The following is a 27712-nucleotide window of genomic DNA, read 5'->3' on the forward strand; positions in this document are numbered from 1 at the left end:
CCAGAGCAATCCACTCCTACACTTCCCAAGACTGCAGTTTTTAAAGACCCTTGTAAATGGTCCCTTTTTTAAAAAATTAAATATTCTGTGATAGTAGGCCAGTGCCAGGAGACCCGTCTCGTTCTCTAAAAGTCCTCCTTCTGACACCCCAAATTCCTCGAGTGTTTTTGGAAAGCCTCATTTTATAGCAGCTTGGGGTGTCTGCGTACACGCAGGTGTGCACAGAGGTAAAGGATAACATTTGGAAGGATGTCACCCCTTTACACCTCGTCCCAGAAACAATCATCTGTTTGAGGGATTTTTACCACCGCTATTTTCAAACCCTTACTTTTTATGCTGCCACTTGGCCATAGAGAGACCACCTCATCGATGTTAAGTACTGATAACATACAGGCCGCAGTGCTCCATGTTGTGTGTTGGCGGCTGTTCGGGGGGACCAAGGTGCCTGGAGTGTCTCTCTGTGTTGCAGATGAAGATGCCGTCTAAGAAGTTTGCACACATCCCCGTGTACACGCTGGGCTTCGAGAGTCCTCAGAGGGTGTCAACCGCCAAAGCCTCGCCGGCGCAGAGAAGAGACGCCTTCCAGTGCGTGCCTGCCCTTGGTGACGTCCCTGTGGTGGGCAGGCATCACAGTCACCTGGAAGCTGGGCGGGGGCCTGTGTGCTGGGGTGGGCTGGGGCTGAGAGGTCAGAGCCCAGGACCCAAATTCCGCCCAAGGAAGAGCTGCTGCGGGATGGACTTTGCTCTGCCTGCTGTGGGCGCGGGGGGATGTGGAGACTCGGGAGGACCCCTGACGGCCCCGTCCTGCCCCAGACCCCTGCAGGGGCCCCACTGGCGGAGCGTGGAGGAGGAGTTCCCGCACATCTACACTCACGGCTGCGTCCTGAAGGATGTCTGCAGCGACTGCACCGGCTTTGTGGCGGACGTGGTGCGCTCCAGCCGCAGGAGTGTGGACGCCCTCAACACCACGCCCCGCCGCGCCCGCCACACCCAGTCCCTCTACGTCTCGAACACCTGGACACTCGACCTCAAGTGATGGCTGTGGCCCCCTGGCCGCCCGGTCAGAGGCTTTTCGAGGTGCCCGGGTGACCATGCTTCTGGGGAGGAGCCAGGCTAGTCCTGGACCAGGCGGAGAAGCCCCCGTCCTGGGGCACGGCGGCCCCCGGCCCTCGTGATGTGCATGTACATATATACATATACAGATACGTTTATATAATATATACACACAGCATATATATTTATATTCATGCTTCCTGGCCCCAGAGTTCATTTGGGGTCAGGCTCACTCCAGGACCCTCCCTGGGGGAGGCTGTTTCCTCTCAGGATTCCTTGAGCAGAGCAGGGGCAGGGGGGGCAGATGGGAACAGGTCTTCTCACTCAGATGCGGAAGGGGCACGTGGGCATACAGCAGAGGGCCCCACCAGTGGGGCTCTGGGGAAGAAGGTCCTGCCCGCACGTTTTCTTTTCCGGCAGCTTCCCCTCCCTGGGTGGACGTCCAGGCCGGGACAGGGGTCCTTGGTCCCCAGGGGGCCTGGAGCACCCCCCTCGCACCTGTGCTCTCCTAGCAGGGCCGTGGGCTCCGGAGGCACCTGGGACGCCTCTCAGTGGGCTAGGATTCCCATTGGGCATCCCAGCCCTCCATGTGGAAGGTCTAAGGCCAAGCTCACTCCCGGCCCCCACCTGGCATCCGTACCCCGGCCATCCGCCACGCAGCCAGTGTCACTGGCCTCACACACTCAGAGGTGTGGGGATGGTGCTGGCCCGGGGGCCCTGGCGATGCTGGCGGTCCCGGTACGGGAAGGAGCTCTGTAAATTGCACACAAGGCCACTCCTGGCCGAATAAAGGTGGCCTCCCAGTCTCCCGGCCGGGGTGTGCACTGAGAGCTGCCCGGTTGCAGGGGTGGGCCTGTGCTCCAAGGGCGGACACTGGGCTCTGAGGGGCCACCTGCCCTCGGGTGCCATCATGACACGCACGGGCTCAGGCACACTCCATGATCTGGCCATCTTGGTCCTACAGCTGACAGGGCTGTGTGTGTGTGTGTGACAGCCGCACAGCCTGCTGCCTGTCACCTCCCAGCCTGGGAACACTTTGGCCTCATCCGCCAGATCTCTACTCCTGTTCTCCAGGCAAAGGGTTCCCTCAGGGCCGGCAGGTTTGGGGGGAACCTGTGGGTGAGCACCCGGGTGCTCTGCCTGCCCACAAGGAAGGGGGCTTCTGTTGTCACCCCCATCTTACAGATGAGGAAACTGAGGCTCAAAGAGGTGAGGGAATTTGGCCACAGGTGCACAGCTTGCCCAGGATCTTCAGCCAGGCCTATCAGATGCCAGGCTCTAAGGCCTGGCACACAGATATGGGCCCGGAGGAGGCCCCAAGGGACAGACCTTGTAACAGACGGGCCTACGGGTGAGATGCTTTCTTCAGCTAGGGTCCAGGACCCTCAATGACAATTACAGCAGCCAGGAGAAACAGCCCATTCCCAGCACTTGTTCTGAGCACTTCATGGGCAGGCAGTATTGTTATCCCCATTTTAAAATGAGAAAACTGGCACACAGAGGGTAAAGAATTGCCCCCGGTCACACAACCAGCAAGGAGAAAGCACTTCCAAGGGCAGATAATCCTGCAGGTGTGGAAACAGGGCAGGTGACACGAGCAGGGCCATGCTCCCAATAGGGGGAGACCCAGGTTCTTACCCTCACAGGAACACCTTGAAATGAAAGCCCATCGGAAAACAGACTAAGCCCCATCCTGGGACAGCTGGGCTAAGCCAGGAGGGCCCACACGGCTCCAGGGTGAGGTCAGGAGGGAGGGTCCTGCTCTCCTGGCTGCTGGGGCTCACCTCCCGCCGACTCCAGGTGCAGAAAGCTGTAGTGCTGGCCCAGGGAACCCAGCCCTGCCTCCGCTCACCTAATTTAGATCCTGACAGACGGAGGTCGCTCGCTCTAGAACTGTTCACAACCAAGCTTCTCGCTGAGGACCAGGCCTTTGGGAGCACAGAGAGAGGCTCATGTTCAGAGTTGCCTGTTCAAGGAGGGCACCCCTCACAGCCCCCCGGCTGCCGACTTAACAGACGGCAAGGCAGGAAGCAGCTCCTGGTGACACTCCCCTCGTTTCCACCCACAGGTGAGGCGATAAGCCTGCATAAGCTGGTCACACCTTGGAATAGCAGTGACGCAATCTACTGAACAACTAGCCTGATCCCTGAACAATCAATTTTTAGGAGGATGGTGCCCTGGAGGTCCTGTATGTGCTGAGCGTGACTCTTAGTGGCTGGATTGGGGTGGGGTGGGGGGGTGTGAGGCAGCAGCCACGTGCCCGCCAGCGTGAAGCAGTTCAAGATCCCATGACCAGTATGGCTGCCAGGCCAGCGGCGTGAGCACTGCCACACACACCTGCTTCCCTTCTGGGGCTGTGCCAGCAGCCTTCCTCATCTCAGCTCTGGAACCACAGACACGAAGGCAGACCCACATTCTACCTGCGCCAGTTCCTTACTCTCTGAGTCCCAGTTTCTTTACCTGTAAAGGGGAGGACGTCTACCTTCCAGGGCCAGATAAGAACTCAGGACAGGGCTTGGCGCCACAGTGAGGGTCGTCCGCGACCCTCCTCCGTCAGGGTGGGAGGGCCCCTTCCCCACACCAGACCATCCTGCCCTAGCGTTTGGACCTCTGCAGTGCAGGGGTTCTCAATCTGCCTGTACACTCTAATCCCCTGAAGAGCTTTTTAAAAATGTCAATGCCAGACCCCACATTGGAATTTCTAGGGATGAGTCCTCGACCTTCACTGTAAAAATCCCTCCAGGAGATGATGACACACGGTAAGGGTGGCGAGCCTCCACTTTAGACCACGGATTCCCACACCTAGATGTACAGGAAAATCACCTGGGACGCACTAATGACGAAAAAAAGCAAACGCCCAGGGCGTACCCTAAGGGTCGGTTTCAGCCTGCCCTGGGAGAGGGGTCCAGATCCGCAGCTTTGGGAAGCTCCTCGGCTTGGACGCGCCTACTTTTAACGAGGACAGAACTGCCTCGCCGGCAGCCCTGGAGGCGGCCTGCCGCGACTGGGCGCACCGCCCCCCCCCCCGCGACCCGCCCCCAGCTGCCGCCTGGCCCCGCCCCCCCGCGACCCGCCCCAGCTGCCGCCTGGCCCCGCCCCCGCCCCCGCCCCCGCCCCGCCGGCCCGCACTCGCTACTGGAGGCTCGGAGCCCCGCGCCGTCCAAACGTCTCTCGCTGCCGCGCCTCCAGGAGACCCAGAGACACCCGCCCGCGGAAGCGCCCAAATCTCGCGAGAACTCGCCCGGAAGTGCCTGCGCCTTCTTTGATGCCACCGCAGACAGAGAGGAAGTTCCGGAAGGCCGCAGCGCGCAGACGCGACACGCCAGACTCGCGCCACCGCGCCTTAAGTGCGCAGGCGCGCCGTCTGCTCTCTTTTCCGCTCTTCCTTCTGCCCGTCTCTAGACGTCAGCGGCTGTTGGGTCCTATGTCGCGCCGGGCCCTCCGGAGGCTGAGGGGGGAACAGCGCGGCCAGGAGCCCCTCGGGCCTGGCGCCCTGCAGTTTGTCCTCCACGATGATGATGATGTGGAAGAAGAAGGCCCAAAGCGGGGGCCAGGTGGCCGGCGCCCCCGGGGCGCAGGGGAGGAGGGCGTCCGTGTCAACAACCGGTTCGAGTTGGTGAGGCGTGGGGCTGCCTGGGGTGGGGGCCCGGGGTGGGGGCGGCATGCGAGGAGGGTCCGTGACGTCACGGGGCGGGGCTACGGGGGTCTGGGCTGCAGTGGGGGCGGGGCGAAAGGAGTGGGCGGTGGCCTGAGGCCGGGGGCGGGGCTACGTTGGCTTTGGGCTGCGGTGAGGGGCGGGGCCATAGTCCGGGGGCGGGGTAAGTGGGGTCCTGGCTGCAGCGGGTGGGCGGGGCCTGTCGTCGGTGGGCGGGGCCTCAGCGCGGTGGGCGAGGCTTCGCTCCCAGGGTCTGGGGGCGCCAACCCTGATTTCAGGGTTAAGTGTCTCCCTCGCGGTGCTGTCGCAGGGCCTTCGCAAACGATCTCGGTTGGTCCTCACAACCCAGGACTCGGTGCCTCTCTCTGCCCATCGCTGCGTCCCCATAGCAGGTGTCTGGCACAGAAAAATAACGCCACCCCCCCACCCCCGCCCCCCCGCCCCCCCCCCCCCCCCGTCTCTGTAGCGCTGGCCTCAGTCTGTAATTCTGCACGTGCTCGTTCTCGCTCCCTTGACCGACCTGTGCGGCAGGTACCGTGTCTGCTTGCTCACTGTGTGTCCCTAGCACCGTGCACCCGGCGCACACTAGGGCGCGACCGCTGTTGCCGAGTGATTGGAGGAGTACCAGTAGGTGTGAAGATCGTGGAGACACCAGCTGCCCAGCTGTCGTCTGTAAGGTTTTTTAGTCTGGCAACCGCTCCCAACTTCACAGGAAGTTGGCAGGTTAGGGGCCCATCCTAAGACTGGGGAGTGTGGGCTGCCAGTCTGGGAATTTGGTTTAGAGATTGTCCACGTTTCTCCAACGTAAGAGGCAGCCTCACCCTGTAGTTTCTGCTGGAGGCGGGACCAAGTCCGTCTTCAAATTCTCCGGACTCTCCTGCCACCTACCTCTTCTGAGCCTCCTCGCTCCCTTGTTTCTTGCCATTTCTTTGTTTTTAATTTTTTATTATGGAAAATTTCAAACACATGCAAAAATAGAGCAGTACAAGTAACCTTCACGGGCCCCCACCCAGCTTCCACGGTTCTCCACACATGGCCGGTTTTTCCCCAGTGCTCCCATCACATCATTTATCCCTAGGTTTTCCAGTCATTTTTTGACTTCTCTCAAAATCCTCGAGGCTTCTTTCCATTCCACTTGTTAACAGGCTGAAATGAGTTTGTGCTGAAGTCGGCTGTTTTCCCTGACCGTCTGTCAAGTGTACTTTCTCCTTTTTCTGACATCCTCCAGGTTTAGTCTTCTTTTTTTTTCAGTCTTAAACAACAGTAACTCATTTGGAAAACGTTCACACGTTCCAGGCCCTGCTGCGATGTCGTGTGTCTTACGGCCTGGGAAGGTCATGTTGTCCCCATTGTACAAATGAGGTAGTAAGTGACACCCACAGTGAAATCCAGGCTCTGGACTCCTTTTTTTTTTTTTTTTTAATTATTTATGTATTTATTTTTGGCTGCGTTGGGTCTTTGTTGCTGTGCGCGGGCCTTCTCTAGTTGCAGCGAGTGGGGGCTACTCTTCATTGCAGTGCATGGGCTTCTCATCGTGGTGGCTTCTCTTGTTGCGGAGCACGGGCTCTAGGCACGCGGGCTTCAGTAGTTGTGGTGCACGGGCTTAGTTGCTCTGTGGCATGTGGGATCTTACAGGACCAGGGCTCGAACCTGTGTCCCCTGCATTGGCATGCGGGTTCTTAACCACTGCGCCACTGAGGAAGTCCCTAAAATTGTATTCTGAACCATGCCCTGGTGTTTGTCTCTGAAGCAAAGTTAGCGTTCCTTCTGAAGAAGAAAGGAGGGTAGATGGACAGTGGGCCGGGTTGTGGGGATAGATGGAAAAAAAAAAAAAAAAAAAAAGGCAGGTGCTTCTGTGTGTGAATAGAGGGAAAAGGTGCGTCTGTGGACTCCCGGTGGTATCGGTCAGGTCAGAGGGACCCAGCAGCTGCCCCTGCTGAGTGCTGTGCTGTGCGTGTCCTCCTCGGCTCTCCGGCAGGACCCTGATGTTGCACAGACCTCCGTCGTAGTCTCTGGATTCAGACGCCATCTTCACATCGTCTCCTTTAGGTGTCTCGCAGACGTCTCAGGCTCAGTGTGTCCAGACTTTAACTGCCCTCTCTGCCTCCTCCAGCCTTCCCTGTCTGTTGAGGGCAGCTCCACTCTTCTGCTGCCAAGGCCATCAGCCTGGAATACACCCCTGACCTTTTTCTCTCACACACCGCATGCAAACCCTGGTGAAGTCCTGGGCGGCTGCAGGTGTAGCACCTGTGGTGTGGCCGTCGCCTCTGCCTGGATACTTCTGACCCGGTCCCGCTCGTCCTCTTGGCCTCTGCAGCCTGTCTGGGTGCAGCAGCCACAAGGATCCTGTTAGGCCCACATCTGCTCTCAGCCCTCCTTTCTCACAGCCCGCCAGGGACCGGATTGCCCGCCTCATCTCCCCCTGATCTCGCCCGCTCTGCTCCAGCCACAGGCCTGGAACACAGGTCTCCCCGCCGTCCCCTCTACCCGGGACACCCCATATTCCTGTGTCGCTTACCCCGCTCAGGCTTCACTCAGATGTCGCCTTCTGAGTCTTGCTTACCCTTCCCACCGATTGAAAGTTACAGCCCCTACCCCCCCCCCCCTCCGTTCTTCTGATCTTTCCCCTTTTTCCCTGGAAGTTATCACAGAACAAACCGTACAAGTTACCCACGTGTTCTTTTTATCTCATGCTGCTTGGCCCCCACTGCCGGAGAGTATCAGCCGTGTGAGAACAGAGACTTTGTTGTTCCCTTGCGCGTCCCCACCCCCGGAACAGTGTCTGTTCTCTTAGGTGTGCGGAGAGGTCGCGGCATGAGTCAGTGTTCCCTCTGAGGACAGAGTGTGAGCGTCTGCACACGGGCTTTGCGTCCCGGCTCCGCCTCTTCTTACCTGTGAGAACTTGGGCAGGGTTCCTAACATACGCGTCGGCTCCCGTTTCCTGGGAATGATGTTACTTACCTCATGGGGTTGTCACAAAGAGTCAGTGAACTAACGTGTACAGCCCTTAGCCCATGCCGGGCGCGCAGTACTCAGCAAATGTTGATGTTAAATCATGTTGACAGCCAAGAACTTCAGTAGAAACATGTGACCCTAAGTGGTTTAGAGACGTTTCTAGGGGCTGGTACCCCCCTCTCCCCCTGGGGAGTGGGAAGACACCCTTCTGTGACTTAATGGCTGGGACTGTCCTCTTTGCTGGCTCTTGGGTGAGTTTCCTTGGCCTTAGATTAGAAATCGTCTTTCCTACCTCATTCAGAGTGGTTTTTGAAAATCGGTTTTATTGAAATATAATTTATATGTAATAAATGCACCTGTTTTAAGGGTATAGTTTGAGTTTTGCAGCATAACGTACTGTGCAACTGTTAAAAATGGTGTTGTGAAATAGAATTTATTAGTGTTTTGGGGTCAGGGACCACTTTGACAATCTGATAAAAAACCACAAGCTTTTAAAAACTATCAGGATTTATTCTATATCATTGAAAAGTTTTAGCGAGGAAGATTATTTTTTTCTGAAGAATTACGTGTGTATGTCTCTCTGTTTTCATGTACAATATAGTGGCCAGTCTCTGAAATAAATCTAGATTGGAAGAAATCGAAGTTGTGTAATTAAATAAAAGGAAACTTGTTCCAAAGTAAGCGTCATTGATGAGGTTGCTCTTGTTTGACTGGAATAAGAACTGGACGTTGCTCGGTGACCGTCGACTCGCGGACATCTCGCGGACATCTCGCGGACATCTCGCGGACGTGGGTCATCTTCATGTTTGATGCCCAGTTCTGCTGGCAGCAGGAGCCAGACCCTGGATTCGCATTCACAAACGCATTTGGTAACAGGTGGTATTGGAACCCCTGTAGATTTTTTCACTGCTCAAGGGCACATTTGGTCGTGGATTACAATAATTTTCTAAGATTCTTCAGGTTAGTGTCATGTCACATCACTTCTTTTGTCCTCAAGTCTGTGAGAAAACCTTTAGCAGAGGTGGCCTCATCCATGCCAGTTTCCACCTACTGAAAGATGGTAGAAAGATGGGGCTTTGTCATCCCTGACTGCATGCCGGAGAAGAACTTCCTCAGTAATGTCAAGTTTTAATGTTTTCCCTCTTTTAATAGGAAAAATAACTTTTTTTTCCCAGTAGCACTCTTAGGGGCCCTAAAACGGAAGGCGTTTTTTGTTTTGTTTTGTCTTTTTCGGCTGCACCATGCAACTTGTGGGATCTTAGTTCCCCGACCAGGGATCAAACCCAGGCACAGGGAGGCTGTCCCAGCAGATCGTGGTGCTCATGCTGAGCCAGGGGACAGATCAGATTTGGGGTCTGTAGAAGTGGCTGGAGTTAAGGGGGAAGGTGCTGGAGAGGAGGAGTTCCGGAAACCTGCTCGGAGTCTTGGGCTCGATACTAAGCTGTGTTGGGCATAGAACAGCCAATGGGGGAAGGGCAACACGAGACACTCACCACCACTCGAGCTCCCAGGGTTGGGAAAACATTCAGCTCTGACCAACCAGAACACAGAGGCCTAACCGAGAAGCCTGGTGACCAGTGGAGGCTTCAGAAAGGGCCTTCCATAGCAGTAGGGCTAACGTCTCCCTCCAGTGAAGAGTACTCTATGCCTGTCTTAAGATAGCTTGAAAATAAAGTTTGGAGGTATTGTGCTAATCTGCGAGTAAATTAACTGCCTGCCTGAACAAACGTCAACACTTTATTAAGTAAAAGGACAAAATCTAGTCACTCAGCAGTGTAGCATCATGACAGCTAGCACACACTAAAAAATTACCAGACACATGAAGAAGCAGGAAAATGTGATTCATAACCAGGAGACAAAGCATTCAGGAGAAACAAGCCCGGTAAAATCATACGCAGACCTAAGACAAGATATAAATATATTCAAGGATTTAAAGGAAAGCATGAACGTAATGAGGGAAAATATAGGGAATCTCACTAGGGAAGTATAAACTATAAAAGAGCAAATTCCAGATGTGAAAAATATATATTATCTGAAATGCATAACTAGCTTGATGGTCTGAATTGCAGATTATAGATACTTGAGAAGAAAAGATGAGTGATCTTGAAGTTAAGGCAAAGACACTATCCAGACTGTCCAGAAAGGGGAAAAATAACCTCAGTCCTTTGTAGGACAATATCAAGGAGTCTAATGTCTGTAATTGTGGGAGCAGAACAGAGGCAGGAAGTTGGGCAGAAAAAATAATTGATGAAATAGTGGCAGAAACAGTCCCAAATTTGACACAAAAGAAAACCCCATAGATCCAAGAAGTTCAACAAACCCTAAGCAGGATATGATTTAGCAGCAGTTTGAATCATAACTGCTGTAAACCCATGGTGAAGAAAAGTCGTAAACGAAGCTGGAAGTTAGAGACACATTATCTACAGGGAAGCAATCACTGACTTACCGTTAGATCAGAGCAGGCCTGCAGACAGTGGGTCACCATCTCTAAAGTGCCGAAAGAGAAGTGGACCTGGCATAGTATATCCAGTGAAATGCTTCTCAAAAATGAATGTGAAATAAAGATGTTTTCATAAACCCAAAAGCTGAGAAAATTCATTGTCGAAAGGCACACTAAGAGAAATGTTAAAGGAATAGATGGGAATGTGGATGTATGTGAAGGAGTGCTGGAAATGGTGAATATTGGGATAGATGCATAATCTTTTCTAGTTTTAAAATTTCTTTTTAAGATAATTTGCTGTGTAAAGCAAAAGTAATAGTGTATTGTTGGGTTTATAACATGTGAAAGTAAAATACGTGGCCTGACTAGTAGTGGGAGGAAGGGCAGAGTGGGCTGGGCCGTTGGGTGGTCTCGTGTTTTCTGTGACATGATAGAATATCTCATGACGGATACTCTCGGCAAACCCCGGAGCAGCCACTAAAAGTATAAGGCAGACACAGTGTGCTGCTGGCATAAATGCAGATACACAGGCAAGCACAGCAGAAACAAAACTTCAGAAGTGAATTCACACACAGTCCACTGGTTTTTTCCAGAGCAAGTCAGTATCCCTGTAAGACATGGTGTTAGAATAACTGGCTGGTGGTGTGGGGAGAGATGAACTTCAGCCATACCCGCTCCTCCACACGCACAGTCACAGCTCCACACGCTAAAACTATCACACTTTTAATAGAAGTCGTAGGAGGATAGCTTTGATGTTCCTGGACTGGGTCTAGGAAGCACTAACTAATTATAAGAAAGGGTTGATACAATGGACTTCATCAAAATTTAAAAATTTTCTGCTCATCAAAAGATGTAGTTAGGAAAATGAATAGGCCTGCCGCAAACCGAGAAGGAGCTCACAAGAGCCACGACAGAGGCCTCGCCCCAGAGGGTGTGGCCCCTCAGTAACACGTCAGCCCAATTTTAGTGAACAGACACTTCCCAAAGGAGTGGGGAAGTACTCAACACTATTAGGCTACAGGTAAATGTGAATTAAAATTGTAATACAATACCCCTGTGCACCCATCAGAATGGCCAAAATGAGAGCATGTGGGGCTGGCAGCCTTGAGGCGGGGGATGAAATTGTCCGACCGCTGGAAACAGGCCTGGCAATTCAGCATAAACCTGACGCCTCACACCCCAACAACCACTTCTGGACACTTACCCAGAAGACTTCACAAATGTTCACAGCAGCTTAATCCACAGTAGCCCCAAACAGGAAACAAAAGACTCCCAATGGATAAACTAATGTGGTATATCCATGCAAAGGAATACTAGTCGCCAGGAACCAGGAGCTAACTGCTAATACAAGAACAGGACGAACCTCAGAAGCCGTACACTCCAGAAGACACTGGCCGGGCGGGCACGGCGTCCTGGGACAGGCAAAGCCACAGTGCTGAAGACCCTAGGGTTCGCCAGCATCGGCAGGAGGGTCAGCTGGGGGTGGAACGAGGCCTGTGTTTCTGGGGTAACAGGAGGGTCAGCTGGGGGTGGAGCGAGGCCTGTGTTTCTGGGGTAACAGGAGGGTTTTGTCTCCTGATAAGAGTATAGGTTACACAGCTCTGCCAAAACTTGTCCTGTACATTCATTTCAAGAGATGTAAATTGTACCCAGGTTTTTTCTTTTTTTTTTAAAGAAAAAGCTTCCTACCCCCCAGCAGAGATCCAGCCCCTCCCCCGTCCTCACTGAAGTGTTCATGGTGCCTTGTCCTGGGGATTCCAGAGAGCACACAGGCAGCAGACAAGACCCTCTGGAAATAGGGACCCGTTTGGGACCTCGAAACTGATGACCATGGCAGCTCCTGGATGGCAAGTCAGATTGACGTCAGGATGCTGGGCGGAGGTCTCGGGCCGGCGACGGCCCGCGTGGGGAGCAGTGAGTCGTGCTCCTTCGCAGAGCTCTTTCCAAAGCTCCTCAGGGTTCTGTGTGCAAGAGTCAGAGTTTTTCTTTCTGTTGAAGTTGACCTTGGCATGGAGCTTCTCATAAACTGGAATTTCTGGAAACACCTCAAGCTTCCACAGGGGGCTCAAAAATGAGAATTTTTTTTTTAAGGATGTGAGCGTGACTTAATAAAAGTAAAGCAGTTCCGGGCTTCCCCGGGAGGCGTCACCAGCGCTGAGCGCTGGACAAAGCGTGGGGCTGTTCCTCCGGGACCCCTGCTGTGGAGAGGCACCGTCCGCGGGCCCCTCACTGCAGTTCCTCCCTTCGCACCGAGGTCCACGGCGGGGCCTGGCCTCACGGTGCTGTGCCCGCCGCGGTGTGCGTGGTCCTGTCGTTACAGAAAAAGGTCTGTGAATTTGCTAGGCAGGTGTCACACAGCCCTGAGCTTCACCCTGGCCGCGTGGGGACCTCCGCTGGTGAAGATGCGAAACCAGGGAGCACAGACGCGCGTGCGTCCCTTCCCTTGAGACTTCCGTCAGAGCCCCGGGCCCCGCGGGGACAGGCAGTGGCCAGTCGCTGAGAACTTCGCCCCAGTTTTGTTCTGAAATCATCTCAGGGTTCTGGGGGTTAGAGTGGATTTTATTTTTATTTTTTTAGCTTTATATTTTTCGGATGTTCTGAATCTTTTATGTACGTTTTTGCATTTATTTTTGGACCTCGGTGAGCCAGGTCGCGTCCCTCTGATGTGTCTCGTGAAGCGTGGTGTTGGTGCTGCGTGTCGCCTCTTTTGTTTGCTGATTCATTTACTAGCAGAAGGGCCAGAACTTGTCCCGTGACTTGTCCCTGCCCCGTCTCCTCCAGAGCGAGGGTGTGAGTCTCCTGGGACCTTCCTTTCAGCATCGTGTTCCTGAGGTCTGCGTGTGCACACGAGCGTGGTTCGTCCCTGTTCACCGCTGTCTAAGCCTCCCCTGACGGATGCGTTACCGTTCTTATTATTGAGTATCTGTCTCCTGGGCCTTGTCTTCCCCCAGGCGCTGGTCCTGTCTGCTGGTGTAGAACAGCTGGCCAGAGTCCAGGTGGGAGGAGGGAACAGTGAGGCATTAGCGTGTGTGTTTACTCTGGGGTGGTGCTCGGTAGGGGGAGAAGTTGTCCCGTGTAGGATTCCTCATCACGTCACCCCTGAGGACAGATCCCGTAGCCACACAGCGCCCCAGTGTTCTCTGGGACCATGACTGAAGTGGCCCTGGCCCCGCGCTGCTGAGAGGGGAGCGCCGTGGCCGCTGGGCTAGCAGACATCTGTGGTCCTCCCTCTACAACCTCAGCGACCCGGAAGGTGCCCGCCCACCTCTCCCCGCAACACGCGTGCATCTCAGAGTCACCTTTTAATTGGTGCCTAGGATGCCCCCGTAACGCCCTTGCTCCCCCATCTGTGTTTCCAGATAAACATCGAGGACCTCGAGGAGGCGCCCGGGGTGAACGGGGACAGGACCGACTGTCTGCTCATCGATGCTGCAGCATCGGGGGACAAAAGGAGGGCCCAGAGTGGACGCTCAGAGTCCAGGAAGGACGGCGACGTGGCGGACGCGGCGGTGCCCCCAGAGCAGGTGCAGCTCCCCCCTACACGCCCCGCTGGCGTTCTCTGAGGGCCATTTTGTGAATTGCCCGGCTGCCCCCAGACTTCCTTGGGAGCCCTGATCAGATTGGCTTGGAGTCCTCAAGACTGGTGGCGGCTGGCGAGGGGCCACAGTCTGGGTCCCCAGACACGTCTCCCTGGCACGAGGCCTGCCCCCTGTTTTGGGAGAGTGCCCTTCTGCCCAGGTGGGGCGTGTTCTTCGTGACTGTGTGTCTGCAGCTCGGGCCGGGTGGACCGGGGCCCTTGGTGGATGCACTGGAAGAGACACGTAGGCCAGCTTAGGGTTGGTTGGGTGTGGCAGCTGAGCAGCACAGTGAGGAAGGGGGTCCCTATAGGAGGCCCCTCGTCACTCACCCAGCAAGTGCTCACGGCGAGCCAGTCTGTGCCCTCCAGGGACCTCTGGTGCAGCTGGGCACTCGACTGGTCTTGGGGTGCCGGGGGGCTTCCTCGAGGACCTTCACACTGATGGAAGGTGGTGGCCGGGGAAAGGCACGAGAGGTCTTGAGGTGGGGGACTGCAGGCGTGGCGGCCTGAGGTGCGGAGTCCTGGGCTCCAGGCCGGCTGAGTGTGGCAGGGAGTGGTTGACACGGTGACGGGTGAGAGCAGAGGGCAGGTGGGCGGAGGGTCCAGACCCCGTGAGTGGTCAGGGAGCCCTCAGAAAGGTGGGGGCCAGACCAGAGTCAGGGAGACCAGTGGGAGGTGTCAGTTGCTGGAGAGAAGTGGGTGCGTTCATAGGACATTCAGAAGGTGGACGGCCGGGCGGTGGGCCTGCTGCTGTGTCCCCGTGCAGCTGGCTGCTCTAGTTCTCGGATTTAAGATGTCATTGTCTGTTTCCATTGACCGAAATGAGCTTCTTTTGTCAGTCTAATACAAGTGGCAAACTCCGCAAGAAGAAAAGGAAACAGAAAAATAAGAAAAACGCTGCAGGAGAAAGCTCGGTATGTGTGGCTGGTGGATTTCCTCTCTGTTCTTTTCTGAATGTTTCTTGAGGTGGTGTTGAAAACGTTTCATTTTTTCTTGATATTTTATCTGACTAATCTAGAGGTCAGGGGAAATTACCAGATTTGTTCACTTCGATCCTTGAGGGTTAGAGCCCTCCTCTCCGTGCTTTCCATTTTCTAGCAAACATCCGAAACGGTGCTCTTCCGATGGCAGAGTCCCTTCCTGGTCTGTGATTCTGACTGTTCCTCTTACGAAGCATCTCTCCTTTTTTCTAAATGTACGTGCAGTACAGGGTGTTCAGATTGTACTGTCTTTCAGGAGGGAAACACAATATAATACTTGTTCTTTGTAAGAGTAAATCTTGCTATTGATGGTTACTTATAAAGTCAGCAAGTCAGTGTGGTGGTGAACATGTCATTTGGGGACTTGCAGGAGAACGGGCTGGAGGACATCGACCGCATCCTGGAGAGGATTGAGGATGCCAGCGACTGCAGCCACCCAGGCCCGCCCCCACTGAGTGCCAAGAAGCACGTCCTGTACGTGGAGCACAGGTGTGGCCTCGCCGAGTGAGGAGAGCTCGTCTGTGGGGACAGCGGGGAGGGGACGGGGCAACCCTGGCCTCCCAGGACCTTTCTCTAGCTCTGCGTGTCTGGGAACGTTCTTTCTTGGGCTGCATTAAAGCTGCCGTTCGGGGGTGAATTATCCATCCCCTGTTCCTTTAGGTGCTTAATGAAGCCCTGTCCCAACCGCAGACTGTTGCCAGCATTAAAAATCAGCCACCTTCCTTCCTAAGGCAGTGAAGACCCCTCGATCTCATGCCCGGGCTCACGCTGCTCTGACTCGGCCTGGCGAGTGGTGGCCGGTCTCGGCCACGGGCCGTGTGGTTGCAGAGAAATCAGGCCTGCTGGAGAGCCGTTCTCCCTGCTGGGTCCTTTTGTGACTTTCTAACATTCTCAGGATCGTTGTTAACACACTCGATTTCATTTTTCTCTGTAAAATTTTCAATTCTCTAGACACTTGAATCCAGACACGGAACTGAAAAGGTATTTTGGTGCCCGAGCCGTCCTGGGGGAGCAGAGGTAAGACCAACACTGCTGTGTGCTCAGCTGAGGGAAGGGAAGGGAGGGTGTTTCAGCCACAGTGAAAAAGGAAGCCCACGGGACCCGAAGGGGAGTCGAGGAGAAGTGGCGTGGCCTTGTCTGTGGGTGTTGGGCTCCATCACTCACTGCCTGCTCTCCCCCGCGGGTCCTAGTTTTACAAAGATTCTGAAGTTTGAGCTTCTGGCCTTGAAATCTTAGCCAGACTCATTTTTGCTTTTCGGTCGAGAGCAGTGCCAATGTGGGGTTTGGGGTCTGAGATGAGTTTGACCTTCGTGGACGTGAGTTCTGGTGGCTGGGGCCCTGCAGTCAGCGCCGCGGGAGCGCCCAGAGCGTGGGGATCCCGGACGTCCTGTGGGAAGGGGGCTCTTCTGCCTGGGCCGCTCCCTCGCAGGGCGCAGCCCCGACTGTGGGAGCTTTCCCTCGGCAGAGGCTTATAAATGCTGCTTATGAAAAAGAGCTGCTTATTCAAGCAGTTCCGAGCCGTCACCCTTGCCCCCACAGATAACCCTTCAAGGCTGTTTGCTGCTCATCTTGGGCCCCGTGCACATGTCTTGCTTCCTGAGGCTGTAGGGTTCTGCTATCTCTCACATGCCTGGTTTGCACGGCTGGGTCCTGAGCACCATTTACCCTGCGCTACTGCACCAGCAGCATGGGGGGAGCAGGCGCCCAGGGCACAGGTGTCGGGGTGCATTTGGCTGCAGCGCCTGCTGGCACTTGGCGTGGGGATGCCCAGGAGGGGTGTCACCCGCTGCCCCCCGAGAGTTGAACCCCTACGCCCCCCGTCTGCGTGCTGCTTCCTCCTCGGATCCATGGCAGGTGTAGGAGGCTTTAAAGTCTGTCATGATGTGAAGAGGAAAAATAGTCTCCATGTGTTTGTTTTTTTGGTCTTTTTTTAATTGGGGTATAGTTATTTTACAATGTTGTGTGGTCTCCATGTTTTTTTTGTTTTGTTTATTTATTTATTTATGGCTGTGTTGGGTCTTCGTTTCTGTGCGAGGGCTTTCTCTAGTTGCGGCGAATGGGGGCCACTCTTCATCGCGGTGCGCGGACCTCTCATTATCGCGGCCTCTCTTATTGCGGAGCAGAGGCTCCAGACGCGCAGGCTCAGTAGTTGTGGCTCACGGGCCTAGTTGCTCCACAGCATGTGGGATCTTCCCAGACCAGGGCTCGAACCCGTGTCCCCTGCATCGGCAGGCGGATTCTCAACCACTGCGCCACCAGGGAAGCCCAGTCTCCATGTTTTTGACTTTGTTTTTTGTTTTGTTTTGGCCGTGCCGTGTGGCATGAGGGATCTTGGTTCCCCAGCCAGGGGTTGAACCCGTGCCCCCTGCGGTGGAAGTGCAGTGTCTTAACCACTGGACCGCCAGGGAAGTCCCTGACTTTTATTTGTTTGATTATGAATGAGGTTGAGGATTTTTTTCATGTCATTCGCTCACACTTTCCTTGTATTTCTCATTGCATTTGCTTTATAATTTGCTTTTATTTTTGGTGTTAAGTTATTCAGGACATAAGGGTCTCTGACTTTGTCTTCTTTTTTGGAATATTAATGAAAAACATTTTAACTCAAAATGTTCACCTTTTTTACCTGGATTGCCCTGGGCTGGACCTTCCACCCCAACCCGTCCTCGCTTCCTTTGCATCTGCCTGGTCTGTCTGTACATGTTTGCCTGGTCTTATTTCTGTGCAAATTATACTTACTACTAGCAGTTAGTTAATCGTAACTGCATTTATTGTTTTTCACAGTGTTACTGTAGTTGTCATTTATTACGTTTCCTTCTGTAAACAATGAAGTCCTGTGCGTGGGCTCCCGTGCGCAGCCGTGGTCCCTCCTCATCCCCTCGCCCCACTCGTGTCCGGTCCCCTCGGGGTCTCCAGGTGCCGTGTGCGCTGCTCTCTCCCGGGTCCTCCCGTCTGGGCCTCCTCTGCTGCTGGTGTCTGCTCCCCCGTTGGCGCCCCACCTCCCAGTGGCAGCCTCTTCTGCATGGACGGCTCACTGCAGGGCTGGACCATCCCCGGGAGTCCATAGACGGGACAGTTCTGAGCATCCAGTGAATTCTCCTTTTTTTCACAATTACCAATAACCCAGAATCATTCCACATTTTAGTTTCCTTCAGATTTTGACCATGGTTTTCTTGAAGAGTTGTTTTTTCTCCTGCAGTTTCTTACTTTTATTTCATCCCATTCCTAACACAATCCAGATTTTTACTCAATTTTTTTCTTAATGAAATAGTTCATATTATCAAAAATGTATCCAGAGTGATATACATGGGTCCACTTGGCCACTACTCAGCTCAAGAAATAAAGCATCAGTGACAGAGCAGAAAGCCCTCGGTGTGACCACGGCTGTGGGGAGGGGCGAGCGCCTGCAGCAGAGACCCCGGCTGAGAGAGCCGAGGCACTGGGCCTGGGGGAGGGAGCTGGGCCGACCCCGCTGCCCACCCGTGCTCCTGTGTCTGGCTGGCTTTCTTCCAGAAGTGTGTGGGTGTTTGCTGCCGATGCCCCATCTCTGTTGCTTGGCGGGGCGGGGTCTCCCGAGAGGGCAGATGAGAAGGGCCCTCTGCCCTGCGCAGCCGCGTCGTCCAGGGGAAGGCAGCTCATTTGTGTCCGCGGGTCACTGCCGGCTTGCTCTCGCCTTATCGTCTTCACGTTAGGTTCTCACCTTCTGTTTTTTTCTACCTTTCCTAACGTTTTGCTGCACTATGGGTTTTCTGTTTTTCCTCCCTCTTCCGTGGTGGTTTGGTTGCTCGGATCACAGTCTGCCGTCTCGTCCGGCAGGGTGACGGCCGTTGTCAAGGCGGTTTGTGTTCTGTCCTTGTCCTGCCCTTGCCCGCAAAGGTCCGGCAGCGGAGGTAAAGCCGTACCCTGTCTGTTCTTCGCAGGCCGCGGCAGAGACAGCGCGTGTACCCCAAGTGTACGTGGTTGACCACCCCTAAGAGCGCCTGGCCCCGGTACACCAAACCAGGTGAGGGTGCGGGGCCGCAGGGGCACGCCTCTGCGTGTGCAGAGCCAGCGTGCGTGTGTGCGGCCGAGGGCCCTGGGAGGGGCTGGGGGGAGCCCCCTGTCTGGGCACAGACCCCCACCTGCCGTGTGTTTTCTTAACCGTGTGCTAATCAGTGTTTCTCCACCTTCTTCCTTTGTGCTGTGGATCCTACGCCATAGGAAGCAGTCAAGTTCACTTTATATTTTGTTGCAAACTGGAGAGTAATTTAATAATTAATAACTTAAAGAAAATTAACATTAATTTAATAATTTAAATTAGTAATTTAATTTAGTAATTTAAAGAAAAACAGCAGCAGTGCAGAAAGATTTGGGTGCAGGGTAATAATGCCCTGCCGGTGGGGGGCTTGGCTGTGTGGTGTCAAGGATCATGGGGCCCTGGGGCCTGGGATGCCCTGCGAGACCCCCTGTGCTCAGTGAGGACATGGGAAGCCATGGTCCTAGTGGGCATCTCGTCCCCCTTTTCCTTCACTCCCATGTTCCCAGCAGTGGCCCCTGGGCACAGGCAGAGAGAGGGGCTCATTGCCACGGGGTCCTGTAGGGCTGCCCTCAATGGGGCCGTTAGGAGGGTGTCGCCAGGGGCGTCCCGGGACCCTGACTAGTCTCCTGAAGGTAACGAAGGGAAATGAAGTTGTCAGGCTCACGAGAAGACCCTGGACCCCGTCCACCCAGAGTCAGCGCAAGGAGCAGAGAGAGGACGTCGTGGCTTAGCAGTCCCTGTCGCCTTGGAGGCCTGGCAGTGGCCCCTGCGCCATGTCCCACGCCCGCCTGGATCACGGCTCTAAGCAGACAGTGTCTGGGGCTGACCAGACGGGGTGGGGGAGGCGGGCTGTGCGTGTCCCCTCCCTGTTGTCCTGGGATGTCGGTGCTCCGTCCACGCTCCCGGGGGGAGGAACGTCTTCACAGGCAAGGTGTAGAGGCGGGTGTCGCTGGTGTGGCCCGAGCTGCGGGCAGTCAGCCCTGGGCATCCTGACGCCGGCACCCCCTACTCCCCCAGGTCTGTCGATGCGGCTGCTGGAGTCTAGGAAAGGCCGCTCCACCTTCGCCTTTGAGCACAGCGAGGAGTACCAGCAGACGCAGCACAAGTTCCTGGCCGCCGTGGAGTCCCTGGAGCCCAACAACATCGTGGTACGCGGGCGCCCTGGGGGGTCTCGGAGGCGCGGGGCGCGCGAGGTGCCGGAGGTGGGCCCGCGGCCTTCCTGGGCCTCGTCCCATCAGCGTCCTCCCGCCTCGCAGGTCCTGCTGCAGACCAGCCCCTACCACGTGGACTCGCTCCTGCAGCTCAGCGACGCCTGCCGCTTCCAGGAGGACCAGGAGATGGCGCGGGACCTCGTGGGTAAGGCCTGGCGGGCAGCCCCGCCTCAGTTGCTGGGGACGTGGTGGCTTTGCCAGGACGTTCTTTAAGTAGGCGCTTTATTGAGATAAAATTCATTTACCGTGAAATTCACCCCTTTAAAGCATACAGTTCCTTCGTTTTTAGTAGATGCAGACTTGTACAGCCTCATCCTTGTTGATTCTGGGTCACTTCCACCATGTGTGAAAGAAACCCGCCTCCCCTAGCCCCTGGCAACCGCCGGTCTGCCCTCTGTCTCCGGACTTCCCTGTAAATGGAATCACGACACACGTCTCCATCTGGCTTCTGTCATTTACCGTGATGTCCTCAGTGTTCACCTGTGTGGGCCGTGTGTCAGGACGTCATTCCTTTTGTGATGATGGATGGTCCACATTTCGTGGCCTGTTTCCACCCTCGGCTCCTGGGAATCAGCCCCTGGGGGTGCGTGGGCTTCATGAGAGGCGTGTGGTTCCTCCGGCCGGAGCGGGCGTGGCCAGGTCACACCTCTGTGGTTGACGTGATCCCCGTGGGCACGTCCTCGCCCGTCACTTTCCAACTTCTCGTCTCGTGGCCACCTCCCTTCTGGAGCTTTCCTCAGGAGCCACAGAGGACGGGTTTGCAGCCGCCGCGCAGAGGCTGACGCCCGCCCCGTGTCTGTTGCCTGCAGAGCGCGCGCTGTACAGCATGGAGTGTGCCTTCCACCCCTTGTTCAGCCTCACCAGCGGGACCTGCCGGCTGGACTACCGCAGGCCCGAGAACAGGTGAGCCGGCCAGCCAGGCGTTCACAGGCGCACACCGTCTTCCCTCGCGAGTGTCGTAGGCGTCACAGGTGACGTGGGTGCTAGGGTGGGCGCAGTGGGAACAGGTGCCACGGGACCGTCCACGAGGGCTCCCACTGGGGTCCCGGGGCTTCACGCTGTGTTTAAAGCTTGAACGCAGGAGGGCTGGGCCTGAGGGCGGACGGACCAGGCTGGCCTGGGCTTTAAACTTGTCCACGTTAGGAGGGAGCCTCACCGGCCGCCTCACTGCGATGGGACCGCTGGTCGTGTTTCCTTGCGTGTTTGGACTCGGTCTGCAGCCCACGCACTTGGGGTCCTCGGGAACGCCTTGCGGGCAGCAGCTCGAACGCAGCCCCATCGTGTTCCTGTCACGCATGCCCGTGGGACCCTCTTCCTGCAGACGCTCCTCCCCCGAAGCCCCCGCTCTCAGCAGCGCAGGCCTGAGCGGACACCGCGGCCTCCCTGCTGACCTCAGCCTCCGGCCTCTCAGCCTCCGCCTGCTCTTCAGGGCCCTGCAGGCGTGGGCACGCTCTCCGCTCTGGGCACCCCCGCCAACCCTCCCCGCACCACCCCCCCCCCCGCCCCGTGTTGTCTCCGGCTGTCCTGGTTGCGTCCCTTGTAGGATGTGTTCCCCAGCCTGGGGGCTGCCGTGGGCCCCAGGGCACAGTGACCCCCACTGCACAGATTGTCTGCAGTGTGTGTGGGGTCTGAATTTTCTCTCTTGTTTCTAGTTGTGTGAGTCTTGTCTCTCCAATGACATTCTTAGTTCTTTGCGATGCTGTAAAATACTAACGTTCCCAGGCATTAACAGGGCAGGGAGCTGTTGATCAAAACAACAGCCCACCAGGCCGCTGTTGAGATTTGAGAATAAATCTAGATGGTAATTACAGTAGCAGATTTAAACTCTCCTCCCTTAAATGATAGTTTTTAAAAAAAATGCCCAAGAAGATGCAGATCTCCACTAACAAATAGGCTTGGTTTTCTGTCCGTGCACACACACGTGACCGCAAACAACAAGCAGAGTCACCTTCTCTGCAGACCGGACCCTGGCGAACGTTCGCGCTGATTAGGCCACACGGGAAATGCCAGCGAAGCCTGTGGGCAGAGGGTGGACGCAGTGCCGGACGAGGCGCCAGGCGACGTGCTCTGCTGCCTGCCGTGCTCTCATTCACGAGGAACTGTCTTGGGTCTAGGAGCTTCTACCTGGCCCTCTACAAGCAGATGAGCTTCCTGGAGAAGCGGGGCTGCCCACGCACGGCGCTGGAGTACTGCAAGCTCATCCTCAGGTAGGGCTGCCGCCCGCTCCCCTCCCCACCGGGGCCGCGGCCCGCGGACGTCCGCGCCGGCCCACTGTGGGTTTTGTCTCCCTCTGCTCGCCGTGCTGCCTCCGGAAGCCTGGAGCCGGACGAGGACCCCCTGTGCATGCTGCTGCTACTCGACCACCTGGCCTTAAGGGCACGGAGCTACGAGTACTTGATCCGCCTCTTCCAGGAGTGGGAGGTGGGTGTGAGCACACGCCAGGCCGGGCAGGGACGCCAGGGGAGGGTCCGGGGCTTCAGGCAGGGCTGGGACGCCAGGGGAGGGCCCCCGGGCAGACCCCAGGGGGCCTGCCTCGCCGCCTGCTTACACGTGAGCGCGAGCGTGCAGAGGGAGCCGTGAGGTGGGGGAGGCCACCGTGGCTCGACCCCTGGACGCGTTGGTGCACGTGGGGTCTGAGACGGGCAGGAGGCAGGCCGTCAACTGTCTCATTAATAACCTGCATTTCGTATCCTAGTGGTGCTGTTTTAGATACACTGGGTTATAGATAATGTAGTGACATAGATTTCACCTGTTTTCTTTTTAATTTGGCTGCTGTAAGATGTAGGCTGGCGCTGTGCTCCTGTTGGGTGGCACCGTCTCGGGGACACCTGTAGCCGGGAGCGGGCGGGGGCCAGGAGGTGACAGCCTTTTACTTATTCTGTGTTTGAATTTCTTCACCGCACGTGTTGGTGTATAGTTGAAAGACAGCTACGTAAATTATTTTGAACTCTGGATCATGTGGCCTGCTTGGGCGAGGATTCCCCGGTGCGGGGTCTAGTTCACACAGGTTCCTGGAGTTCACAGAAATGCAGCTGCTGGGCGCCGCCCACGGTGGGGCTGCACCAGGACGTCTGGGGGAGGGGGGGAGGTTACAGAAGTCTCCAGAGACAGTGCTGTCACGTGACACATAGGCATGGGGAGGGAGGCGAGAGCCGGCCGGGTCAGCAGACGTGGAGGTGGGGCGGCCCCACCCCCCAGAGGACCCCGGCCCCTGCCTGACGCCAAGCCGTGGGAAGGTGGGCGTCCACTCTTCCCACCCACCCTGCCTGGGTCTGTCCACGTACCCCCAGGTCCTTTTATTTGCCTTTTCTGCACGGAGAAGGGGGACAGCTCGCCCAGGGACATCCAGGCCCCCGTGCGCTCTGCCTCTCTTGTCTGCACCACCTTGAAACGCCCAAACTCCTTGTAGGCTCATCGGAACCTGTCCCAGCTCCCCAATTTTGCCTTCTCTGTGCCGCTGGCGTATTTCCTGCTGAGTCAGCAGGCAGACCTCCCCAACCAGGAGCTGAGCTCTGCGAGGGAGAAGGCCTCTCTCCTGATCCAGCAGGCGCTTTTCATGTTCCCTGGAGGTGGGTGTGTCCCCGCAGTCCCCGCGGGCACGGATGGGTCCCAGCGCTTGCCCCAAGCTCACGGGAAGATGCATTTTCCAGCGGGGACTTCAGGCGCCGGGGCTGCAGTTTGAAAGCTAGCTTTGCTCTCAGGGCACCTGGAGGTTTTAGGGTGTCCTTAGATATTAACGGTTCAAGCAAAACTTATCACCTGAAGTAGACGCGTTTTCTCTGGCGGTGGGCTGGGTGTGAGAGGAAACGGGGCCAGGAGGGGCTGAGTCAGCAAACTGGGCGTCTGTCCTCGTCCTCAAGTCCCGGTTCTCACTGGGGTGAGGAGCTCAGAGTTAGGATTGTCCTGGGTCCTCTCGGATGACCTGCTGGTTTCCATGGGCCCCTAAAGCTGTGGGTGTGTGGACGGGAAAAGGGCCCACGGCTCCTCTCCTGGGCGACATTCTCAAAGGGTCTGTGACCTGAGGGAGGAGCCCACTGCCCTCTCAGGCCCTGGTGGGGCTGGGGTCCAGCACCGCGTGCAGCTCTGCAGGGGCTGGGCCGTGCAGCTCGGGCCCTCGCGCTCCCTCCCTGGCGGCAAGCCTCGCTGTGGGCGGCCGAGGCGGGGGACGCCTAGCCGCTCGGGGTCCCGGCAGACAGCGTCCTCAGCCAGCCGCTCCTGCTCATCTCAGCTGGGCTCCATCCACACGGGCTGCCTGGCCGGGTCTGAGCCGTGCTGGCCCTTCCCGATGAGGCCCCTGACGGGAGGTTAAGGCCCTGCGTGGGGGGCTGTGGCCGCCAGCAGGGCCTGCTCGCCGACCCAGAGTCTACCTGCTTCATCGGGAAGCTCCCGTCAGGCGCGTGGCTGGAGTGGAGCCTGTCCCTGGGAGAGCGTTGGGGCAGGGGTTCTCTGTGATGAGAGCATCCAGCGCATGTGCTCAGGGCTCCTGCGTGGGTCCCCTCGGGTGCAGATGGGGCCGCAGGGCAGCGGGACGGACAGCCCTCCGTGGCGGCACGGGCCCCTGGGCTGGTGTGGGAGAGCGGCCTCCCCTGCCTCTCAGCCCTGGCCTTGCGGGCGTGACGGCCCTGCTCCCCCCGCAGTGCTCATGCCTCTGCTCGAGTACTGCAGCGTGCGCCCCGACGCCGCTGTGGCCGCGCACCGCTTCTTCGGACCCGACGCCGAGATAAGGTGCAGACTGGTGGGCGCCCTGGGCAGGGGGCGGGCCTGGGTGGCGGGACTGTCCTCCCTGCAGGGGCTCTGGGGCCCTGGCCACGTGGGCATCAGCCTGGCCTGTTGGACACAGCGGGGGCCCTGGGGCTGTAACGTCCTTGCAGCCGTGAGTGTGGTTCAGACGCCTGTGTTGGCAGCTGCTGCCTTTTAAAATTTCTCGTAAAACGTGAAGGAAAACGTGGGACTTGGGAGCCAGCCACCTCAAGCCCGGTCACGAAACTGGGGCGGGCTCTCCGGTGTCTGTGCGCACAGGTGTTTGCGTTCTCCTTGTATTTAGATTCTGACTGAGGAGCTCGTTCTCAGTAAGGACGCTGCACAGGAGCAAGTGCCTGCGTGCCCTGCCCCGGGGTCCCTGTCCCTTGTCGGCAGCCCCCTCTGGGCAGCCTCTTGCCCCTCCAGGTCTCAGCACGCCCTGGATGCCCACAGGCTCCGGCGGGCGCGTGGAGCCGGGGCCCGTGGGGGTCTCACAGGCCCCACTGCCCACAGCCAGCCCCCCGCCCTGAGCCAGCTGGTAAGCCTGTACCTCGGGAGGTCCCACTTCCTCTGGAAGGAGCCGGCCACCATGAGCTGGCTGGAGGAGAACGTGCATGAGGTTCTGCAAGCGGTGGACGCCGGGGACCCCGCCGTGGAGGCGTGTGAGAGCAGGTGAGCCCGGGGCCGGGGTGCGGGCAGTGCTCTCAGGACCAGGCCCGTCTCGCGGGCGGCGCAGGGCCGCGGCCACCTCCACCACTGCCCCTCGTCTCCCTGGGCCCTAGGCGCAAGGTGCTGTACCAGCGCGCACCCAGAAACATCCACCGCCACGTGGTCCTGTCGGAGATCAAGGAAGCCGTTGCCGCCCTACCTCCGGTAAGGGAGCGGGCTGGACTCGGGCTTCTTCCTACCAGCAGCTCTGCCCCCGGCTCGGGGTCACGGGCAGAGGCCCCTCCCCTCACAGACACTCGCGTTCTGAGAGGCAGAGGCGCGCCTGCAGCTTTCCGTGACCTTATGGGGCTCAGAGCGGTGACCTGGTGGCTCGGAGCCCCGAGGCCAGTAGCCGGCAGCCTGGGAGTGAGGCCCTGACATGTTGCAGGGGGGTCACAGCATGTGTGAGGGGAGGTCCTGTGGTTCCCACGCCTGCGCCGGCCCCTGGGCTCATCCCAGGCCTCTGAGCGGGCCGGATGAGCGTCCTGGTGGAGGAAGGGCCGTCCTGCCCCCTCGCCCAGGTTTTCAGTACGGGGAGCACGGCCTCGCAAGCAAGGGCCACTCCGTCAGACTCTTCCCACTCCCAGCAGAAGGGCCTGGTCCAGAGTAGAATCGGCTGAAAGTCGCCCCTCTGCTCTGTGCCTTTCTGAAGGACGTGAGCACGCAGTCTGTGCTGGGCTATGACCCTTTGCCTCCCTTGGACACCATCTACTCCTACGTCAGACCGGAGAGGTACTTGCTGCTCTGCTCCTTTGCCCACACGGCTCCGAGGTCAGTGCTGGGGCTCGGGGGGTCTTGCTGCCTCAGACTCAAGCCCTCAGAGAATACGGTGATCTGGGGTCACGGATCAGCTGTTGCAGGCCATGTGTTTTCACTTATTTGTCCATCTAAGGCCGTTTCTCTGTCAGGTTCTGGAGCAAGTGGTGGAGATAGGGTAGGAAGCAGTTGTAGAATCCGGGAATAAATGTAAAATCAGAACTGCAGTAAGAACCTGCGAGGAAACAGCGGGTGAGCCTGACATGTGAAAGGCTGCTGGTTTCCAGCAGGAGCCTCAGCCTGTGCGGAGGCCCCGCCAGGGACGAGTGTCTGGCAGAGTCAGGCCAGGATGCAGAAGGCCCCGAGGTCCAGCCAGGAGGGCAGGGGAGGGCACCGCGGTGCCCGCGTCTGCAGGCTGCCTTCAGAATTGGCTCATACAAACGCTTTTTTTCCCCCTTTCCTTCCGGTCTTTAAAGCTTTACCTTAAGTAATTGCTTTACTTCAAGTAATTGCTTTACTTCATGTAGAGCCCGTGGTCACAGAGTCACCGACCTGGGAGAGTCACAGACAGACTTTCTCGTTTCCAGGCTTCAGGCGGACATACTTTGTAGAATGAAGTCCTTTTTGTTCTCTGCTGAATTATAAAAGTTGAGCGCCCATTCATAAGGAAATAGAGTCTCCAGTTAAACTCTCAACAGGTTAAGATGAAAATTATTAACGATCAGCGTCTGTGGCTTCAACACCAAGCTGACGTGCTGGGCGTGGCCACACTGGGGATGGCTGTGTGCTGTGCTGGCTCCAGGCGCCCAGGAAGTGCAGGGGGCCCCCCGCCGTGACGCACGCCCTAGAATCTTCTCTCCACCCCTCAATTCTGAGCGAAGGACACTTTGAAACACAGCTTTTCTCAAGAGCGAGTGGGGCTTGCCTGCAGTGGCCCCACTCTCCGCTCCACTCAACTGGCCACGTTCCGAAGGCCAGCCCCACGCTGGACCCCTTCCCCCTCGGGCCTGAGCCATCCCCCTGCCGCCCCCGCCCCCCTCTCTCCCCAGCCGCCGTGGGGGCTGCCCTCGTGGCCCCGCCAGGGGCTTTCTGACCGTCCTGACTCCCCTTCCAGGCTCAACCCCGTCAGCCACGGAAACACCATCGCCCTCTTCTTCCGCTCCTTGTTGCCGAACTACACCGTGGAGGTACGTGGAGCCCAGCACGTGGGGGCCGCCAGCCTCTGAGACCGGGTGTCGGGTCCCGGGGCGGGGGCACGACCCAGCAGGCGCGGCTCAGACGAGTCTCATTGCCGCAGGGGGAGCGGCCGGAGGACGGAGGGGCCGGGGGTCCACACCTTGACCAGGGCTTGAACAGGCTGATGCTGGCCCTGCGGGACATGATGGCCAACTTCCACTTCCACGACCTGGAGGTGCCGCGCGAGGACCACCCCGAGGGCGACGGGGAGTGGGACTGAGGCACAGGCGGGGCCCCAGCGCTGTGCAGTTACGTTCCTGATTCTGTGCTGGTCGGATCGGCCAGGTCCCCGACCTAGAAGTGCTGCCGTGTTGTCCTCCTGCCTCTGCTGTTCTATAAACGTGAACGGGTTGCGCTCTGCCCGGCGTGAGCTCTTCTTTCCGGGC

The 27712-nt window shown here is 57.2% G+C and overlaps 2 protein-coding genes and 1 long non-coding RNA gene across 6 annotated transcripts in view; 2 read left to right on the forward strand and 1 right to left on the reverse strand.

Moving 5' to 3' along the window:
- SPIRE2 (spire type actin nucleation factor 2) overlaps positions 1 to 1241 on the forward strand; it is a 26889-nt gene extending 25648 nt beyond the window's left edge. For all 3 annotated transcript variants that reach the window (XM_059904533.1, XM_059904534.1, XM_059904532.1), the window contains 2 exons: positions 470 to 585; positions 814 to 1241. In XM_059904533.1, coding sequence (XP_059760516.1) covers positions 470 to 585; positions 814 to 1036 — 339 coding nt within the window. In that variant the 3' untranslated portion in view covers positions 1037 to 1241. The remainder of the gene's footprint in view (positions 1 to 469; positions 586 to 813) is intronic.
- The window catches only part of LOC132353376 (uncharacterized), a 5771-nt gene extending 1472 nt beyond the window's left edge, over positions 1 to 4299 (reverse strand). Inside the window, exons 1-2 of the long non-coding RNA XR_009499021.1 lie at positions 4183 to 4299; positions 392 to 2981 (exon numbers count right to left, since the gene is read on the reverse strand). This is a non-coding gene — a long non-coding RNA (uncharacterized LOC132353376). The remainder of the gene's footprint in view (positions 1 to 391; positions 2982 to 4182) is intronic.
- Positions 4300 to 4399: 100 nt separating this feature from the next.
- On the forward strand, positions 4400 to 27686 carry TCF25 (transcription factor 25). 2 transcript variants are annotated; one of them, XM_059904536.1, is made up of 18 exons: positions 4400 to 4669; positions 13463 to 13627; positions 14520 to 14594; positions 15031 to 15149; positions 15612 to 15677; positions 18578 to 18660; positions 19693 to 19823; positions 19932 to 20031; positions 20696 to 20789; positions 22001 to 22093; positions 22202 to 22307; positions 23296 to 23455; positions 24524 to 24611; positions 25140 to 25298; positions 25409 to 25499; positions 25987 to 26066; positions 27205 to 27277; positions 27388 to 27686. In XM_059904536.1, exons 1-18 carry the CDS (start codon positions 4478 to 4480, stop codon positions 27544 to 27546), a joined length of 2034 nt encoding a protein of 677 aa, XP_059760519.1. In that variant the 5' UTR covers positions 4400 to 4477; the 3' UTR covers positions 27547 to 27686. The 2 variants fall into 2 exon arrangements, with proteins under 2 accessions (XP_059760519.1, XP_059760520.1); XM_059904537.1 differs by having other exon boundaries at positions 4403 to 4669; positions 25987 to 26105.
- The last annotated feature ends 26 nt before the right edge of the window (positions 27687 to 27712 follow it).

Source organism: Balaenoptera ricei, chromosome 19, assembly GCF_028023285.1.
Source record: "Balaenoptera ricei isolate mBalRic1 chromosome 19, mBalRic1.hap2, whole genome shotgun sequence".
Classification (NCBI taxonomy): domain Eukaryota; kingdom Metazoa; phylum Chordata; class Mammalia; order Artiodactyla; family Balaenopteridae; genus Balaenoptera; species Balaenoptera ricei.

Bases quoted from the DNA above. Each gene is read 5' to 3' on its own strand.
- TCF25 (XM_059904537.1), top strand. From the start codon at position 4,478: ATGTCGCGCCGGGCCCTCCGGAGGCTGAGGGGGGAACAGCGCGGCCAG. The intron at 4,670-13,462 runs GTGAGGCGTGGG...CTGTGTTTCCAG, and splicing joins TCAACAACCGGTTCGAGTTG to ATAAACATCGAGGACCTCGA. The intron at 25,299-25,408 runs GTGAGCCCGGGG...CCTGGGCCCTAG, and splicing joins GTGGAGGCGTGTGAGAGCAG to GCGCAAGGTGCTGTACCAGC.